This window comes from Salvelinus sp. IW2-2015, linkage group LG5 (genome assembly GCF_002910315.2).
Source record: "Salvelinus sp. IW2-2015 linkage group LG5, ASM291031v2, whole genome shotgun sequence".
Classification (NCBI taxonomy): domain Eukaryota; kingdom Metazoa; phylum Chordata; class Actinopteri; order Salmoniformes; family Salmonidae; genus Salvelinus; species Salvelinus sp. IW2-2015.
In genome coordinates, this window is record NC_036844.1 from 20361198 (window position 1) to 20381441 (window position 20244).

Consider the following 20244-nt stretch of genomic DNA (forward strand, 5'->3'; position numbering starts at 1 on the left):
CCTAATGAAAACTACAACTTACAATCAGCCCAGCTTCTCACATAGTTCTTGACTTAATGGGCTTATTTGACATTGCAGATGACTAACAACTGACTGATCTACAAATCACTTTGCATCATAAATAACTACTCATTATTATTTYTAGATCAGTCAGTCAATCACCATTCACCCACAATGCATCATGGATTTGATGCTCTCAAACATGGCCAATTTCTCTTGTGAATGATTTGATTTCTCTCTAGAGAAACGGCGCGTTGAGCTCACAAAAAAAACGAAATAAATGGAATTAATGTTATTGAACCGACGTCGGTCAATTAGTTGTTTAATAAAAAAAGAATTGATATGAAAATATGAATTGCTCAGCACTAACACATACACACAAACACACATTAGGTTGGAGAGACTGGAGCAGAGGGCAGCTGTAGTAGAGCGCTCAATGAGCAGTTTAGTGGGTTAAGTTCGTTGCTCAAGGGAACATCGGCAGTAGGTGGCACCTGAGATATTGATGCCAGCAACCCTCTGGGGCTACCGCTGACCCCCTGCTGCCCCCATTGTATATGGGTGTAAATGAAATATGTCATTTTCCATCTCTTTACCAATCAGAGGCATGTAAAGTGATGTAAGCAGAAACGGGTTAACACAAAGCTGCACTATAAGGACACAATTGCCCACGTTGTTGGTGAATCACCATGTGAAAGAACTCCAAGTGGTATAAGGCAATATTAAACAATAAATGAAATGTGGGTACAACCATTTATGTCTGATAGTTGTGTGNGTGAATCACCATGTGAAAGAACTCCAAGTGGTATAAGGCAATATTAAACAATAAATGAAATGTGGGTACAACCATTTATGTCTGATAGTTGTGTGCGTTCTTCATTCAGGTCTGTATCCATCACAGGCACAATTCCTTTTAGGCTGTCTCTCAGAGTACCACAGCAACAGTTGGGCTATTGGGAAAATCTCTCTCGATTCAGCAATTCTTTTAACAGTCCCAGTCAAAATGCATGGGGAAATTGCAGTATCAGTGTTTGGCTCTCATTTTTTGTGACAAATAGGCCACAGGCCAGTCAAATTACAACCCTACCCCCTAATGATCAAGCCATACATCACATAGCTACCCAACTGGCTCATTAATTTAATTGGATACAAACTTGAGCCTTCCCAAACTCCCATCAAACCTCTGGCATTGGACCTTTCCTGTCTCTCCATCTCTCCTCCCATTGTAAATACGCAAACAACCAACCTCCTACACAGAGACGTACTGTACTGCATATCCAATACGTTTCCTACAGTCGGCTACAGTATGTCAGCATGTTATTTTAATAGGTGTGGTAATTCATCTACTACTGAGCATTCATTTTATTTCCTTTTTTGGGAAACACTTTATTTGAGGCTGTGTGTCAAGAATCATGATGAAGTGGTTTTTACACGTGTTTGACTTCCTTTCCATAAGCAAGCAGGTGCTGTCAACATCCACACCTTTGCCAATCACAAACGTAAAAAAATATCCCAAGATCAAAATAATCATCATCATGGAGAAAATAACAACATTGAGAATGTAGTGGTAAACAACTGGCGTCTATCACCTTTGCTCTGTATCAATGTGTACGTGCTAATTAGCAGATATTCAATTGCTAAAAGCATGTTCACTATAAAATCAAACTGAATCACATAAATATTCAAAGTTAAGGGAGCTTATGAATCTGGAATCCTCAAGGTGAGAAATTACATTTAAATATAGCACTTTGTTATGCAAAAATTATTATTATAAACTCAGCAAAAAAAGAAACGTCCTCTCACTGTCAACTGTTATTTTTAGCAAACTTAACATGTGTAAATATTTGTATGAACATAAGAAGATTCAATAACTGAGACATAAACTGAACAAGTTCCACAGACATGTGACTAACATACATGGAATAATCTGTCCCATGTGTGGCCAAGTACTGCAGTGCATCTCCTCCTCATGGACTGCACCAGATTTGCCAGTTCTTGCTGTGAGATGTTACCCCACTCTTCCACCAAGGCACCTGCAAGTTTCCAGACATTTCTGGGGAGAATGGCCCTAGCCCTCACCCTCCGATCCAACAGGTCCCAGACGTGCTCAATGGGATTGAGATCAGGGCTCTTCAATGGCCATGGCAGAACACTGACATTCCTGTCTTGCAGGAAATCACGCACAGAATGAGCAGTATGGCTGGTGGCATTGTCATGCTGGAGGGTCATGACAGGATGAGCCTGCAGGAGGGGTACCACATGAGGGAGGAGGATGTCTTCCCTGTAACGCACAGCGTTGAGTTTGCCTGCAATGACAACAAGCTCAGTAAGATGATGCTGTGACACACCGCCCCAGATCATGACGGACCCTCCACCTCCAAATCGATCCTGTTCCAGAGTACAGGCTTCAGTGTAACGCTCATTCCTTCGACGATAAACGCAAATCCGACCATCACCCCTGTTGAGACAAAACCGCAAGTCATCAGTGAAGAGCACTTTTTGCCAGTCCTGTCTGGTCTAGCAACGGTGGGTTTGTGCCCATAGGCGACGTTGTTGCCGGTGATGTCTGGTGAGGACCTACCTTACAACAGGCTTACAAACCCTCAGTCCAGCCTCTCTCAGCCTATTGCAGATCCGGTCTGAGCAATGATGGAGGGATTGTGCGTTCCTGGTGTAACTCGGGCAGTTGTTGTTGCCGCCATCCTGTACCTGTCCCGCAGGTGTGATGTTTGGATGTACCGATCCTGTGCAGGTGTTGTTACACGTGGTTTGCCACTGCGAGGACGATCCGTCCTGTCTCCCTGTAGCGCTGTCTTAGGCGTCTCACAGTACGGACATTGCAATTTATTGCCCTAGCCACATCTGCAGTCCTCATGCCTCCTTGCAGCATGCCTAAAGCACGTTCACGCAGATAAGCAGGGACCCTGGGCATCTTTCTTTTGTTTCTTTCCCCAGAGTCAGTAGGCCTCTTTAGTGTCCTAAGTTTTCATAACTGTGACCTTAATTGCCTACCGTCTGTAAGCGGTTAGTGTCTTAACGACCGGTTTTTACGAATTATCTTTGAAAGACAGGGTCCTGAAAAAGGGACATTTCATTTTTTGCTGAGTTCATGTCTTACTACATTTCTTTCTAGAGGTTTTAAAGAGGTGACAGTAACTCACCATACAGCCTGTTGAATCGACTCTGCGGTCCGACACACACTTGAAGTTCTTCCTGCAGCCCCCGTTGTCCTTTGAGCAGTCTCGGACCGGGCCGAAAGACGCCAGGAGATCATCTACTGCCTCAAAGTAAGTGGACATGATGGCCTCCTCCCTATGATGGACAGAGAAGAGGAAGACACTGTCATCAATAGACTGATCAGAATAAAGCCTGAGCACTCAGCTGAACATGTGTCTGAGGATGTCCTAATATGGACAACACACTGGCGGTACTTCTGATGTATATGAGGTTTGGTTAGTTGTACATAAAGAAAAGGAGATCAAATACAGGTGTGTTGAAGTTATTTTGGGGGGGATGCTTCAAGGTCCACATATCTAGCATAAAGCAAAGGTCTGCTCTGTGTAATGTTATTATCACACACCCCATTTTTTTTCTCCTAACCAAATCTGTATTAGCTGAATGTCCTATTGTGGTGACCCTTGTAATTCTGCAAAGGTTATATTAGCACTATCATAATGTTGCAAGACAACTAATACTAGAATCATTCATTTGAATAAGAGAGAGTTTGAAAAGGAGCCATATTGTCCATTCTGTCCTTGGTGTGCAGTCACATGACTTCTGTTAGGATATGTTGCTGCTGTGCTGTGGTCTGAGGGCAACTGGTACAGATGGAATTGAGCTATTCAAGTTGTATCTTAACTCAATCCCATTGTGGAATCCATCTCCAAAAGATATACTGGGATGTTTGGGCCATTGTTCAGAGAGATTTTAGAATAAGGCTGTAACGTAACAAAATGTGGACAAAGTCAAGGGGTCTGAATACTTTCCGAAGGCACTGTATCAGTGGAAATTAGTGGATTCAGCTATTTCAGCCACGCCCATTGCTGACAGGTGTATAAAATCGAGCACACAGCCATGCAATCTCCATAGACAAACAATGGCAGTAGAATGGCACGTACTGAAGAGCTCAGTGACTTTCAACATGGCACCTTCATAGGATGCCAGTTTTCCAACAAGTCAGTTCGTCAAATTTCTGCCCTACAAGAGCTGCCCTGGCCAACTGTAAGTGCTGTTATTCTGAAGTAGAAATGTCTAGGAGCAAAAACGGCTAAGCCGCAAGGTGGTTGGCCACACAAGCTCACAGAATAGGACCGCCGAGTTCTGAAGCGCTTAGCCCGTAAAATGTGTCTGTTGTTGGTTGTAACACTCAGTACCGAGTTCTAAACTGCCTCTGGAAGTAACGTCAGCACAATAACTGTTAGTTGAAAGCTTCACTATCTGGCACTTCGACGGACGAATCTGGGTTTGGTGGATGCCAGGATAACTCTAACCTGCCCGAATACATAGTGCCAACTGTAAAGTTTGTTGGAGAAGAAATAATGGTCTGGGGCTGTTTTTCATGGTTTGGGCTCCTTAGTTCCAGTGAAGGGAAATCTTTACGCTACAGCATACAATGATATTCCAGATGATTCTAGACTTCCAACTTGGTGGCAACAGTTTAGGGAAGGCCCTTTTCTGTTTCAGCATGACAATGCCCCGTGCACAAAGCGAGGTACATAAAAAAATTGTTTGTTGAGACCGGTGTGGAAGAAATTGACTGGCCTGCAAAGAGTGCTGACCTCAACCCCATCGAACACCTTTGGGATAAATTGGAACATTGAATGCAAGCCAGGCCTAATCGGCCAACTTCAGTGCCCAACCTCACTAATGCTCTTCTGACTGAATGGAAGCAAGTCTGCAGCAATGTTCCAACATCTAGTGAAAAGCCTTCCCAGAAGAGTGGAGGCTTATATAGCAGGAAAGGGTTGACCAATATTAATGCTCATGATTTTGGAATGAGATCTTTGACGAGCAGGTGTCCACATACTTCTGGTCATGTAGTGTATCTAAATACGGTATTGGAACTGAACCTGTGAATAGCTTCTTGTGTGTATATATAGTGTAGCTTATTACTTTCTCGTGTTCTTATTTTTATTTATTGTGTGTTTTTGTTCTACCTTATGTTATTTTTTGTGCTACATTGATATTGATTGCTGAATTGTTGGGTTTGGAGCTTGCAAGAAAGGCATTTCACTATACTTGTGCATGTGACTTAAAACTTGGATCTTGAAATAGAGGCACACAAACACACATACGTAGATAGACAGATAGATAGAAGAAGAATGGATTAAAAACATGCCTTTCTTGAATCAACACTCCCACTTGACTTTTTTTTAATCAGCGCTGACATTGCTGATAGCTACTTTATTGAGGAGAAATGTACTTACTATGACAGATATGTCCCATCTAGCTATCTTAAGATGAATGCACTAACTGTAAGTCGCTCTGGATAAGAGCATCTGCTAAATGACTAAAATGTAAATATAAAATTAAAATGTGCAAGGACACTGTTTCCCTTGTGCAATACTAGAGGCAAACAACAAAAGCATGCCTGGGTAGTTGGGTGAGATTGTGTGAGTGTGTCACATGTTTGTTCAGAGCCATCAAAGCTGCCGTGCTAGTGCCTTTCCTCTGGCCTGTGGTGTTGGGGAGCAGGTGGGAGTCTGCAGGCGTGAAAGTGACAAGGGGGATTACGAATAGTGGCTTTTTGGTCCAGCCGCTTCCAAAGTCTCCTAATGTGTTTGGATATGATTTCCCATGGCCAGAGATCTGGCAGAGCACGAGGGCCTGCCAGCTTAGGTACAGGGGGCTGCCTGATAGGCTGATGCCTGATAGCCCTCTGCTTCACACAGGTGTCTGCCTAGCCCACAGGGAAATTCAAAAGTCATTAGAGGTGTAATTGCAAATAATGAAGCCATCAGAACTCTCTGTGTTTAATCTGAGCTAAGACACAGTGCCATGCAGGCTTCAACATGGTAGTGCTAGCTGGCTGTCCTTTCTTTATTCTATACTGAACATAAATGCAACATGCAACAATTTCATAGATTTTACGGAGTTACAGTTCATAGAAGGAAATCAGTAATTTGAAATAAATTCATTAGGCCCTAATCTATGGATTTCACATGACTGGACAGGGGTGCAGCCATGGGTGGGCCTGGGAGGGCATAGGCCCACCAATTTAGGAGCCAGGTCCACCCAATAAGATTAGGGCTTTATTAACAACAGAAATACTCCTCAGCATTCCCCCTCCTCTTCAGACGTTCCCGCAGGTGAAGAAGCCGGATGTGAAGGTCCTGGGCTGGCTTGGTTACATGTACACTACCATTCAAAAGTTTGGGGTCACTTAGAAATTTCCTTGCACATTTTTTGTTGATTAAAATAACATCAAATTGATCAGAAATACAGTGTAGACATTGCTAATGTTGTAAATGACTATTGTAGCTGGAAACGGCAGATTTTTTTAACGGAATATCTACATAGGCGTACAAAGGCCCATTATCAGCAACCATCACTCCTGTGTTCCAATGGAACGTTCTGTTAGCTAATCCAAGTTGATCATTTTAAAAGAAAACCCTTCTCCAATTATGTTAGCACAGCTGAAAACTGTTCTTCTGACTAAAGTAGCAATAAAACTGTCCGTCTTTAGACTAGTTGAGTATCTGGAGCATCAGCATTTGTGGGTTCAATTACAGGATCAAAATATACAGAAATAAAGAACTTTCTTCTGAAACTCGTCTATTCTTGTTCTGATAAAATAAATGCAGGCTATTCCATGCGAGAAATTGCCACGAAACTGAAAATCTCGTACAACGCTGTGTACTACTCCCTTCACAGAACAGCACAAACTGGCACTAACCAGAATAGAAAGAGTAGTGGGAGGCCACGGTGCACAACTGAGCAAGTGGACAAGTACATGAATGTGTCTAGTTTGAGAAACAGACGCCTCACAAGTTCTTAACTGGCAGCTTCATTAAATAGTACCCGCAAAACACCAGTCTCAACGTCAACAGCGAAGAGGCGACTCTGTGATGTCAGGGAACTTTAACATTTCCACAAAGGTGATACAAGGTTTTCAAAAGAGACAATAAGGTCAACAGCGTCCATGATGACAGGGCATCCATCTTGGCCAGTGCAAAACAATGAGTAGCCAACCACAACGACAATCTGCAGAGAAACACACACCACAATAAGATACATCTTAAGGGGATATTGTTTTGAGCTCCTTCTTATTGCATTCCTTTGCCAGAAAACAAAAAGCAATCTCGACAAACAGTAAAAGATGGTTTAGAAAAACCTGAAAAAATAGGACAGCGTGACAATATTGCAGTGTCTTATTTACTGTAGCTATACAGTATCACTGTGACAGACTTGGTTCACCTAGAGTTCTTATTCCAATCAGTATGGAAATGGTATGGTATGTGCGTAAGGAAATAGCTTAATTCTCTAAAGTTCACTGAAGCCCTACACATCTCTGTATAAAGATCTTGCCATGGTCTCCCTGTGGTATGTTTCCACTTTTGTATTCATTAGTGACATTATAGCTAGCAATATGTCTTACTGCTACGGTCTCCTATTAAATTAACACTAGGCTTTCTGTTGATTTCACTGAAGCTCAAATACCCTACAGTTATTAAAACATGTAGTTGACATTATTATTATATTTTCATCTCTCTACCTCCGCTCTGCTTGCAATAGGAAACACACACAGGCAACACATACACTTGTGCCAAACGCACACACACCCACCCACCCACCCACACACAGCAATTTCCAGTTGGACCACGTGCGAGAAAGTCATTTTGTGAGAACAGTGTTGAGAGAGAGGGGGAGATGAGTTAGTGGTGAATGTGGCATGCAGGGGGAGGGAGCAATAGTTCATATAGTGGATATCATAATTCATGTGAAGGGTGAATTCTTGATGTATTTGGCCTGGCCTGCCCCCCTGCCGCATCCTGTCTCCCCAGGAAGGATTTGTGGGGAGATAAGGTCAAAGGTCAAAACAGAGGCTTAAATTATGCTGCATCCCCTAATGCACTTCACCTCTCCATCGATATGTCACCATTTGCCACTGAGGTGGAATGTAAATAGAGACAAAAACAGTCCTACATTTTTATGAAACCAATATGGCTTCTCTCTGTGTGGTTTTAAACAATGGCAGGACCGATCTCTGAAAATAGCCCTTTATTCATTCAATTTTTTCCCCCTTAATCACCGTTATGACAAACTATCATTCCGGCCTTATATTCTTCTATGGAAAGTGAGTGGCTACACAATTTAGCAGGGTCAGTTCACGAGGAAGTGCGATCACGCACAATCACTGCAATTAAAATGTTTATGAAGTTGATGCGATGGCAATTTACTATGTATGAAGCTGTCATTTGTGAGGCATCGGGGGTAGGGGCTCATGGCATGTCGCGTACCGGGGCTAATTGGAGCGCCGGCTTGATCCATCCATTAAGTTGCTAATAAAGCGAACAGGCACCGCCCGCTGGCATTGTCACATACAGCCGCCCTTTACGAGGTACAGCAGCCGCTCGAGAAAGAGGGGAAAAAAACATACACACATAAACTGAGTGTACAAAACATTAGGAACACCTTCTTATTGACTTGCACCCCATTTTGCCCTCAGAACAGCCTCAATTCGTCGGAGCATGGCATCTAAAAGGTGTCGAAAGCGTTCAACTGGGATGCTGGCCCATGTTGACTCCAATGCTTCTCACAGTTGTGTCAAGTTGGCTGGATGTCCTTTGGGTGGTGGACCATTCTTGATACACACGGGAAACTGTTGAGTGTGAAACTCAGCAGCGTTGCAGTTCTTGACACACTCAAACCGATGTACCTGGCACCTACTACCATACCCCATTCAAAGGCACTTAAATATTTGGTGTTTCCCATTCACCCTCTGAATGGCACACATACACAATCCATGTCTCAAATGTCTCAAGCTTCATCTATGCTGATTGAAGTGGATTTCACATGTGACATCAATAAGGGATCATAGCTTTCACCTGGATTCAGCTGCTCAGTCTGTCAGTGTGCATACACACACACACACACACACACACACACACACACACACACACGCTACAAGTGGGGTTGAGGGCCCCACTTTGTGTACTATTAAGTGGTGTATAAAGGAGCTGACTCCTAGGTGGCATAGCAGTGCTGCTGAGGAAGAATAAAGGGGTCAGGCTGGAGGAGGCCTAGAGGAATGTGTTAGCTCACGGCAGCACCACAAGCCGAGAGGTCGCTTAAGTGTCAACACCTCACCATGTCTGACAATGTGTTAGGAGTGGAGAGAAATAATACGGACAACATGGCAACATGTCCCTCTGAGGAAAAAAGCTGAGGATTGATGGTCGCTATTCGCTGGTCGCTGCCTGAATATGCAGTGTGCTTTTTAAAGGCTAGAGACATTAAGTTATTCAGTAAACATAACCTTGTGCAGTCTTGTCACAATAACTAACAACATTTGAATTGAGAAGTAGGTATTGTTGTTGTTTCTGTGGCAACCTTATATCATCAGCATCCAATCTCTACCTATTTCAATTCCTTTATGTTTTCATGGGTTCGAGGTTGGCTGAGGAAAAATCTAACCATCATTAAAACTGAAAGCCAATGCTTTCAACAATGTTTTTGTCATCTGAATCTTTGTGCTGTAGCGCTAACTACTTAACTGCCAATCAAGCTTTAGTGAGAAATAAATAAGAAAAATTAGGCTAGATAATAAAACGAGAGATGAAGAAAGGGTCGATCCACCATCTATCTATGAACGTTGTTGGAAGTTTGAACTCTTTTCTTTCACTTTGGCTATGAGGTAGACAAATCTGGTGCCGTATTACGAGTCCCTTGTCAGCCAACACTCAAACCACCTCAGCTTCTCCTTATGAAAAAATATATAATGAAAAACAGAATGTGTGAAAAAATACATCAATATTTTCCACTGGGAAAACATGTTAGCTTGACCGGCAGTAGCTTCATGTTTGGATGCTGGGACCACCTCTGGCTGCTTAACCAAGCATGGGTATTGAACTCCACATGCCCACTGTGGGGTGAGCGTGAGGATAAGGAACCCCTGTGGGACATGTGTTTTTCATAGAATAGGAACAAAAGTGTATTCTTTGGAACAGGGCCGTGGGGAATTGAGCACACAGGGAGGAAAAATGTGTACAGGGGAACAGACTGTGTGACAGGAAGATAGGTGCCACGCTGTGCTAACAAACCACACTTTCTAGCGCTTTGTGTGTGGCACTCATATCGCAGTGGCAATTAAGAGACACAAACAAATAAACAAGTGAAAAACACCTTGGGCATGTGCCAGTTAACATACCAAGAAGCCTCCAAAGTACACACACATGCCACTGAATGAGAACAATGGGATGCATATTAAAAATCCAATTATTTCAAGGGATGAAACTAGATTAAACAAAACAATATGGTGTCCTGCCTTATGTAACATATTCAGCGTCCTGGAATAACCTTGTATGTCAATTTTTGTCTTTTATGTTCAATTTATGAAAAGGTTACTTCTTGGAGATACTGTACAAGGTTTTTCCAAGACACTGACAATATATCTCTTCAACAGCACTTTCCACCAATAATTATGAATGTAGGCATGTAAGCCTTTATAAGAGCTATTATAAGGAGCCAAAAGTTTTGTGAAAAGTTATTATTATACAATGTGCTGAGGTGTGATGGAAGGGAATATGGTCATATGATTCAAATAAACTGTTAGCATTTCTTCTGACACAGGCTGTATCCATACTTAAAATGCCCCACCACAGCTATCCTCAAGCTAGCTAGTGTTTTAGTGGAATATTTGTTTGTTCAAAAATCCAGGCGGAGCAAGCCACTCACTGCCTTAATGAATGATTAGAGTGAAACAGCTGCACATCAAGACAGACATCAAGGGGCTTAGCAACTTGGTTTGAAACCCAGTCTGGAGATTAATACTTTATTTTTAACAGCCTACATATACACATAGTGGAACTGCTTCCAGAGTACATAAAAACAGAGAGCCCAGTTCTTTGGGAGAAAGCAAATAAAAGGAGAAGGGGTGTGTGGAGAGGAGGAAAGGAGAGGAAGAGGGGAAGAGAGGGAGAGGATAACAAGACGAGGAGCTAAAAGTGGATGAAGAGAAAGGGGAAGAAAGAAGAGCAAAATGGGAAGTGCTATCAAACACATCATAGTGCGATTAAAACATACTCTGGCGTTCAGTCAGATAGCCAGAGGATATGTGATCTGGTTCCTCTGAAATTAAACGTCTTTTGCTGAAGAGGTATTTATTCTTCTTCTATTGTTCTATCTCTCCCAGTCTCACTGAGTCTTCACTGAGGGAGACTGTGGCTCTGTATGGGCTTTCATGTGCAGCTGTGCACACAGCTTAGCAGTCGGGAGAAGGCCTGATTCCCCAAATTGCAGTCTAGGGACTCTGACAGCCTGTACTGAGATAGCATCAAGCACACGCTCTTCAAAATCACAGCCATTCTATTCAAAACAGCCTTGATGTTGTTGAGGAAATGAAAGCATGCTAAACTGACTGAGCATAATTAGCGTGAGCTGTACTGTAACAAGATCAAGACAGCATTAACGCTACATATTTAATATAAAAGCACATTTTCTTTAAGTGTTAAATTCTTATTTTAGTGTTTCATAACTTCCCCATTGTGCTGTGAAATACAATTGGCACTATAATACAATATTGCCATTGTTCAGGAAATTGGTCAAATTAGAAATATTTGTACAAAGTTTTATTTCAAAAGGTATGTTATGAGCATCCGTGTAAAAGGCATTGAGGACTATGCCAGGGGAGCATGATCTAAAACATTAAGTCCAATATCTCCATCTCAGTTACAATCTTTCAACAGTTGGCTGTACATCTTCTTCTCTATGAACAATATCCAGAGGGTGTCCCATTTTCCTCATCTAGATGTATTCTCCCTTCACACAGCAACTGTTTCCCTGGGCTTCCCATGATCACACCACCATGTTGAGTCAAAGCAGACCTCTGTTGAACAGAAGGGGTCCCTCTGGGAAGGACAGATACATACACTGCTCAAAAAAATAAAGGGAACACTTAAACAACACAATGTAACTCCAAGTCAATCACACTTCTGTGAAATCAAACTGTCCACTTAGGAAGCAACACTGATTGACAATAAATTTCACATGCTGTTGTGCAAATGGAATAGACAAAAGGTGGAAATTATAGGCAATTAGCAAGACACCCCCAAAAAAGGAGTGATTCTGCAGGTGGTGACCACAGACCACTTCTCAGTTCCTATGCTTCCTGGCTGATGTTTTGGTCACTTTTGAATGCTGGCGCTACCTCCGCCTTTGTGCAAGGAGGTGCACTGCCAGAGCCCTGCAAAATGACCTCCAGCAGGCCACAAATGTGCATGTGTCAGCATATGGTCTCACAAGGGGTCTGAGGATCTCATCTCGGTACCTAATGGCAGTCAGGCTACCTCTGGCGAGCACATGGAGGGCTGTGCGGCCCCACAAAGAAATGCCACCCCACACCATGACTGACCCATCGCCAACCGGTCATGCTGGAGGATGTTGCAGGCAGCAGAACGTTCTCCACGGCGTCTCCAGACTCTGTCACGTCTGTCACATGTGCTATGTGCTCAGTGTGAACCTGCTTTCATCTGTGAAGAGCACAGGGCGCCAGTGGCAAATTTGCCATCTTGGTGTCTCTGGCAAATGCCAAACGTCCTGCACGGTGTTGGCTGTAAGCACAACCCCCACCTGTGGACGTCGGGCCCTCATTCCACCCTCATGGAGTCTGTTTCTGACCGTTTGAGCAGACACATGCACATTTGTGGCCTGCTGGAGGTCATTTTGAACGGCGCTGGCAGTGCACCTCCTTGCCACAAAGGCGGAGGTAGCGGTCCTGCTGCTGGGTTGTTGCCCTCCTACGGCCTCCTCCACGTCTCCTGATGTACTGGCCTGTCTCCTGGTAGCGCCTCCATGCTCTGGACACTACGCTGACAGACACAGCAAACCTTTTTGCCACAGCTCGCATTGATGTGCCATCCTGGATGAACTGCACTACTCGAGCCACTTGTGTGGGTTGTAGACTCCGTCTCATGCTACCACTAGAGTGAGAGCACCGCCAGCATTAAAAGTGACCAAACATCAGCCAGGAAGCATAGGAACCTGGAAGTGGTCTGTGGTCACCACCTGCAGAATCACTCCTTTTTTGGGGGTGTCTTGCTAATTGCCTATAATTTCCACCTTTTGTCTATTCCAATTGCACAACAGCATGTGAAATTTATTGTCAATCAGTGTTGCTTCCTACGTGGACAGTTTGATTTCACAGAAGTGTGATTGACTTGGAGTTACATTGTGTTGTTTAAGTGTTCCCTTTATTTTTTTGAGCAGTGTATTAAACATAATGGCTTCAAACACAAACAGAAGGGCGTCAGAAAGAACATTTAGGTATGAAATTCAGAGGCCAGTTCACACATAATCCAAATATATGGATTTTGTGTGAATTCAGACAATTATACAATAAAGGAATGTTTGTAGCGTGATTAATGTAAGCTTTTTTTGTAATATTACACTTCATAATTCATAAATAGCTAGTTTCACGCTAAAAGCTCTATGACTCTGAGTTTGAGAAGTTAAATTTTGGTTGCCTTTGAGTGATCTTGGTAATACTATAGAAATGGCTTGAGCATTTTAATGCGAGAGAGAGACTGTTATAGGCCCAATGATACTGATATGACTCGAGGCTGAGCCAAGAGGTGTTTGCACCCAAAAGTACCATCAAATAATATTGCTAGTAAAAATGTAAATAGCTGATGTATTCATACAGAGTAATTTCAAAGGAATAGTTGTTGTAGTAGTAATTGTAGTACTATTACTAGTAGCAGTAGTAAATCAAATCGAATCAAATGTTATTGGTCACATACACACGTTTAGCAGATGTTATTGCGGGTGCAGCAAAATGCCTATGTTTCTAGCTCCAACAGTAGTAGTAGTAGTAGTAGTACTAGTAGTAAAGCACTAAATAAAGCACTAAATAAACTTCAGTTAGTGCTAAACATAGCTGCTAGAATCTGGACTAGAACCATTTTTTAAAATCATATTACTCCAGTGCTAGCCTCTCTACACTTGCTTCCTGTTAAGGCAAGGGCTGATTTCAAGGTTTTACTGCTAACTTACAAAGCATTACATGGGCTTGCTCCTACCTATCTCTCTGATTTGGTCCTGCCGTACATACCTACACGTACACTACGGTCACAAGACGCAGGCCTCCTTACTGTCCCTAGAATTTCTAAGCAAACAGCTGGAGGCAGAGCTTCATTTTTATGGAATGTTCTGCCTATCCATGTGAGACTTTTCCTGTTTTCAACTCTCTAGAGACAGCAGGAGCGGTACAGATACTCTGAATTATTGGCTATGAAAAGCCAACTGACATTTACTCCTGAGGTGCTGACCTGTTGCACCCTCGACAACCACTGTGATTATTATTATTTGGCCCTGCTGGTCATCTATGAACATTTGAACATCTTGGCCATGTTCTGTTATAATCTCCACCCGGCACAGCCAGAAGAGGACTGGCCACCCCTGGTTCCTCTCTAGGTTTCTTCCTAGGTTCTGGCCTTTCTAGGGAGTTTTTCCTAGCCACCGTGCTTCTACACCTGCATTGCTTGTTGTTTGGGGTTTTAGGCTGGGTTTCTGTACAGCACTTTGACATCAGCTGGTGTAAGAAGTGCTTTATAAATACATTTGATTGTTAGTAGTAGTAGTAGTAGTAGTAGTAGTAGTACCTTACTGGTGGGTGATAGAACTGGAGTTTTTCTACTGGTACAACATCAAGTCATTATAAATCAAACTGACATACTTTATAATTATTATTTATATTTGTGTGTTTTTGTTCTACTTTATTTGTTGATGTATTTTTGATGGTACTACTGATATTGATTACTGCATTGTTGGGAATGAGCAAGCAAGAAAGGCATTTCAGTATACTTGTGCACGTGCCAATACAAACTTGAAACTGAATTATTTTTGACAGTAGCTAGTCACAGCAGGAGAGCAAATATCCCCACTTCACTTCAGTGACTCACATTCTTCCACTGGCTACCTCCTTATTCACTTTCTAGCAGGATAGCACATTACTTTGAAGCACCATATAGTGCATAATGCTATAGAACACAGAGGCACAACTACTACAATCATTTACAGATGCACTGCAAAATGGAACCTCAATATATAAACAAAGTATTTGAATAATGCAAGATATCATTCCATCCTCTCATGTCACATCCTGTATAACAAGTCCTCCAGCTCTGGAGCGCAACTGAAACAGCTTATTACAAGAGAATTATCTGGCTACCTATGCATACTGTCATGGGAATGAATGGTCTTTTTTCATTCAATAGAGTCTTAGAAATGATTGATGGTCAAAGAATGGAAATGTATTGTTAATAAGGATGGCACCACCAGTGGTAATAGAGAAATGCAATTAACAAATCAAATGGTGCCAACAGAGAACCAAAACATTGGAACCCTAAATTGCACCTGCAATGAATACTAGGGGTTGATTGCTACACATTATAGACCAACCTTTTCACTGACCTATACTTGTCTCTGGCCCACATTCAATTAAATATAACCCAATAATACACTTAATAAATAAAATGTCAATCATTTTTATTCGTGTGGGATTTGTGAAGTGTGGGGGTGGGGATGGGTGGTTGGTTATTTTCTTGGTGAAGGAAGCAATAGACGGGTGGGTTGTTTAGCAACAAAACCGATGCATGCTCAACCCTTTGGGCAAAACAGACAGGGTTGGCTAAGAATCAAATAATTGTTGACATATAAACATATAAATCTTTCCTCTTCAAATATTTATTGAAAACATAAATACATTTGCAAAATTAGTACTTGTTGTCTCTCAAATACCTCATTACAGTTGTTGGTTAGCTAGCTAGCGAATATTTGCCATATGAGCATAGACAAGACATGAGTCAAAACACCTCAAAACAACAAATGGTATTAAGAACAAGATTCAACAAGCTGAAATGAGCCACCTACGATTCCCCACATGGCAGCTTCTTGTCATTGTTCCTAGCTATCTGACCGTCCAAAATCACAACAACACACAGCCTTCAGCTTCTGCAATGTGCATGCATCGTTTTCGTGACGTTGTCAGGCAACTCGTCTATATGCTCACTTACTAAGATAAGGCTATATTAATTTTCTGTCAAAATGCACCGTGGGAGAGCTAAAAGACCAAACATGGTCAACATCTTACATTGTCACGCCCTGACCTTAGAGATCCTTTTTATGTCTCTATTTTGGTTTGGTCAGGGCGTGAGTTGGGGTGGGCATTATATGTCTTGCATTCTATGTTCATTTTTCTATGCCCGTGTGTGGTTCTCAATCAGAGGCAGCTGTCTATCGTTGTCTCTGATTGAGAACCATACTTAGGTAGCCTTTTTCCACCTGTGTGTTGTGGGTAGATCTTTCTGTTTTGTGTCTGCACCAGACAGGACTGTTTCGTTTCGTTCACTCTCTTTGTTGTTTTTTTGTTGTTTCAGTGTTCAGTTCATTTATTAAATGTAAAATGAACACTTACCACGCTGCGTTTTGGTCTCCTCCCCTTGACGAGCGTTACATACATACAGGTTGCCTTACATATCTGGTGAGATTATTTTAAACATTCTTCTTCTCAGGGCTGGGCGATATGACCCAAATATAATTTCACAATATTTTTCACATTTTTGACATTATTTCATGTTTTAATGGGAATCTCATCTGTTTAATACTGTTAAATCAAACTTCAACCAAAAATAACTTTCAGCATTGATCAATTTCTGCATTTCCTTCACTCATTTGTTATCATTTCCACACTATACCCCATTTGTTTTGTCTTTGTATATTTCTATTTTGTGAAAAAGTCACTTTTCATTTATAAGAATTATTATTATTTTACAGTATTTTCAATGGATTCAATGGCAGTTCTTGCTTTCACCACAAGGTGTATTCTGCCGATTTCTAAGGTGCATTTGGTACCCGCACTGCAGCACAGACAAGATGCATGGCAAAAAAGTACATGTGTGCACCATCGGCGCCAGCGCTGCCTCACAGGCACTATTCATGACAAAAAACATTTACATGTGCGCACCCGAAGCTCTTGCTAGCAAATTAGCAGTTCTCAACTGTTAGCAGTCCCTTACTGGCGGTAATAACGGATGATTTTCATCATTATTACATTTATATTACATTTAACAAACCAAACACTGAAATATTGTTATGTAAGGTAAAGTAAAAATCCAAGCTGGTACGTGAATGTAGTAAAATATGGTTTCACCCCCTAGCCCTTCTCCAGACTTTGTTAAAAAAAATCTGTTTCATATAAAGGTTGACTGGACTGCAGTTAGGACAAAAAGAATTTAATCTTTATCTCATGCACAAGCTCAAGCTAGTACTGAGTAATACAGTGAGTTGGTCACTCTCTATTTAAAGCACATCTCCTCACTTATATAAATCAATATGAAAGAGAGAGAATGACCGAGACCAAGCCAGGAACAGTCACACATAAGCAGACTCCCAGGGCCGTCCGTGCGGTTGCTTCTTGATGTTTTGTCAAATTTGTTTCTAGCAGCAGTGGGGATGACCCTCTTCTAAAGTGGCCTCTTCTAATCATTTCCCTGTCCCACTATCAGGAGCTGCTACTCACTTCCCTGTCGTGCCACTAGCACGGTGTGCACTGCACCGGTGTTGATGTTTCCCTGGACTTGTATCTGAGTGTACATGTCCCTACACCTTTTAATAAGCCCTGGTGCAAAACAAGGTTTGGCTCAACAGCACTTATGTTGTATATCAACTGGTTCTAATCATTAATAATTATAGCTGGCATTGGTAAACATGGTAATCACTTCAAGGTCCTTTCTCTTCAAAGATCTCCCCCTCTATCTTGTTGTCTTGTACTTTCTCTCTCCCTCTCCTCTATCTCTCTCCTCTATATCTCACTTTTATCTCTTTGTCTTTCGCTCTCGTGGTATTACTATGCTTGGAGGAACTTGAGTTCAAATACAAAACCAGCACAGCTTCAGCCCTGCAGATAATTTTAGCCCAAAGTGGCACTGATATATACGGTGTCTGTTGTTTAAACTGTGATGTGTTGTTTGGGTACTGAGACAGAGAGCAGATGGCATTTCAATGTACCAGTAGAAGTCCCGTATGTTATGTTATGAATAAGGCCATTAATGACAAAAATCCATTGCTAGTTATAGGGAAAAATTGATCAGAATTGTTTTTTTTAATGGAAAACACTTTGTGGATCGTGTAGCAGTGCTGTATTTAAAGATGCCTCAAAAACGTCTATTTCTGCTATTCCCTTCTTGTTTCAAAACAGGTAAAGTACTTAATTCCATTTAAAGTCCCATCTTTCGAACTGCATTAAATAAATAAATGAGGTACATTAGTTTCCAAGGAAACAGGTTCCAACATTATACGGAAACAATCTGTATGTAATACACTCTCACCACAAAGCTGAACACATAACAGTAGAAACTATTTACTTCACTATTTGGGAAAAACGAACGAAATGCCTGTATGAGTCAGAAATACATTTTTGGCCTTAACAAAATTAGAAAATGTAACCATATTAGCACCCATGGAGAGGGAGCCCTGAAGCAATGGTCAAAATAGAATACAGAGTTTACATGTTGACATCCATTATTAGATCAAATCTACTAATCTGGGTGGATTAGATGAAATTCATCAATGATGCTTGAGTGGACCTCCTCTCATACCAGCAATACTGAACAAATCCAAATAAAATGCACCAGAACCAGGGCTCTGAAACATGGGTTAAGCCAAGTGATGCAGTGCAAGCAATAGACACCAATGTTACCTCTTGTTAGAGGACGCTGAAAATACTGTGTTTTTGTAACCTCTCTTAAGATTTGTGGGTGAACGGAGTGGAACGTCCAAGTGCACCACTTCCAACTTCGAAGTTTCACTATTCATAACAGACTACTCATATTACATACAGTGCCTTCAGAAAGTATTCAAAATGCTTGATTTATTGCACATTTTGTTGTTACACCCTAAATTCAAAATATATATATCTACGCACAATACCCCATATTGACAAAGTGAAAACATGTTTTTAGAAATGTTTGCAAATGCATTGAAAACTAAATACAGAAATATCTAAATTACATACAGTACCAGTCAAAAGTTTGAACACACCAACTCATTTCATTTTTTTTTTTTTAACTACTTTCTACATTGTAGAATAATAGTGAAGACATCAAAACTATTAAATAACACACACGGAACCGTGTAGTTACTCAAAAAGTGTTAAACAAATCAAAAAATATTTTATATTTGAGATTCTTCAAAGTAGCCACCCTTTGCCTTGATGACAGCTTTGCACACTCTTGGCATTCTCTCAACCAGCTTCATGAGGAACGCTTTTCCAACAGTCTTGCTTGGTCAAATAGCCCTTACAGCCTGGAGGTGTGTTTGGGGTCAGTTTCCTTGAAAAACAAATGATAGTCCCACTAAGTGCAAACCAGATGAGATGGCGTATCGCTGCAGAATGCTGTGGTAGCCATGCTGGTTAAGTGTGCCTTGAATTCTAAATAAATCACTGACAGTGTCACCAGCAAAGCACCCCCACACCATCACACCTCCTCTATGCTTCACAGTGGGAGTTACTCTGCATCTCACAAAGACACGGTGTTTGGAACCAAAAATCTCAAATTTGGACTCATCAGACCAAAGGACAGATTTTGTCAGTCTAATTTCCATTGCTCGTGTTTCTTGGCCCAAACATGTCTCTTCTTCCTTATTGGTGTCCTTTAGTAGTGGTTTCTTTACAGCAATTCGACAATGAAAGCCTGATTCACGCAATCACCTCTGAACAGTTGATGTTGAGATGTGTCTGTTACTTGAACTCTGTGAAGCATTTATTTGGTTTGCAATCTGAGGTGCAGTTAACGCTAATGAACTTATCCTCTGCAGCAGAGGTAACTCTGGGTCTTCCTTTCCCGTGGTGGCCCTCATGAGAGCCAGTTTCATCATAGCGCTTGATGGTTTTTGTGACTGCACTGCAAATTTTCCGCATTGACTGACCTTCATGTCTTAAAGTAATGATGGACTGTCATTTCTCTTTGCTTATTTGAGCTGTACAAGCCATAATATAGACTTGGTATGTTACCAAATAGGGCTACT

At 41.7% G+C, this 20244-nt stretch overlaps 1 protein-coding gene across 1 annotated transcript in view; it reads right to left on the bottom strand.

Annotated features, from left to right (window-relative positions):
* Positions 1-20244, bottom strand: part of LOC111964034 (astrotactin-2) — a 798238-nt gene that overhangs the window by 530657 nt on the left and 247337 nt on the right. Inside the window, exon 11 of the mRNA XM_023987704.3 lies at positions 3162-3312. Within this exon, the coding sequence (XP_023843472.1) occupies positions 3162-3312 (151 nt within the window). The remainder of the gene's footprint in view (positions 1-3161; positions 3313-20244) is intronic.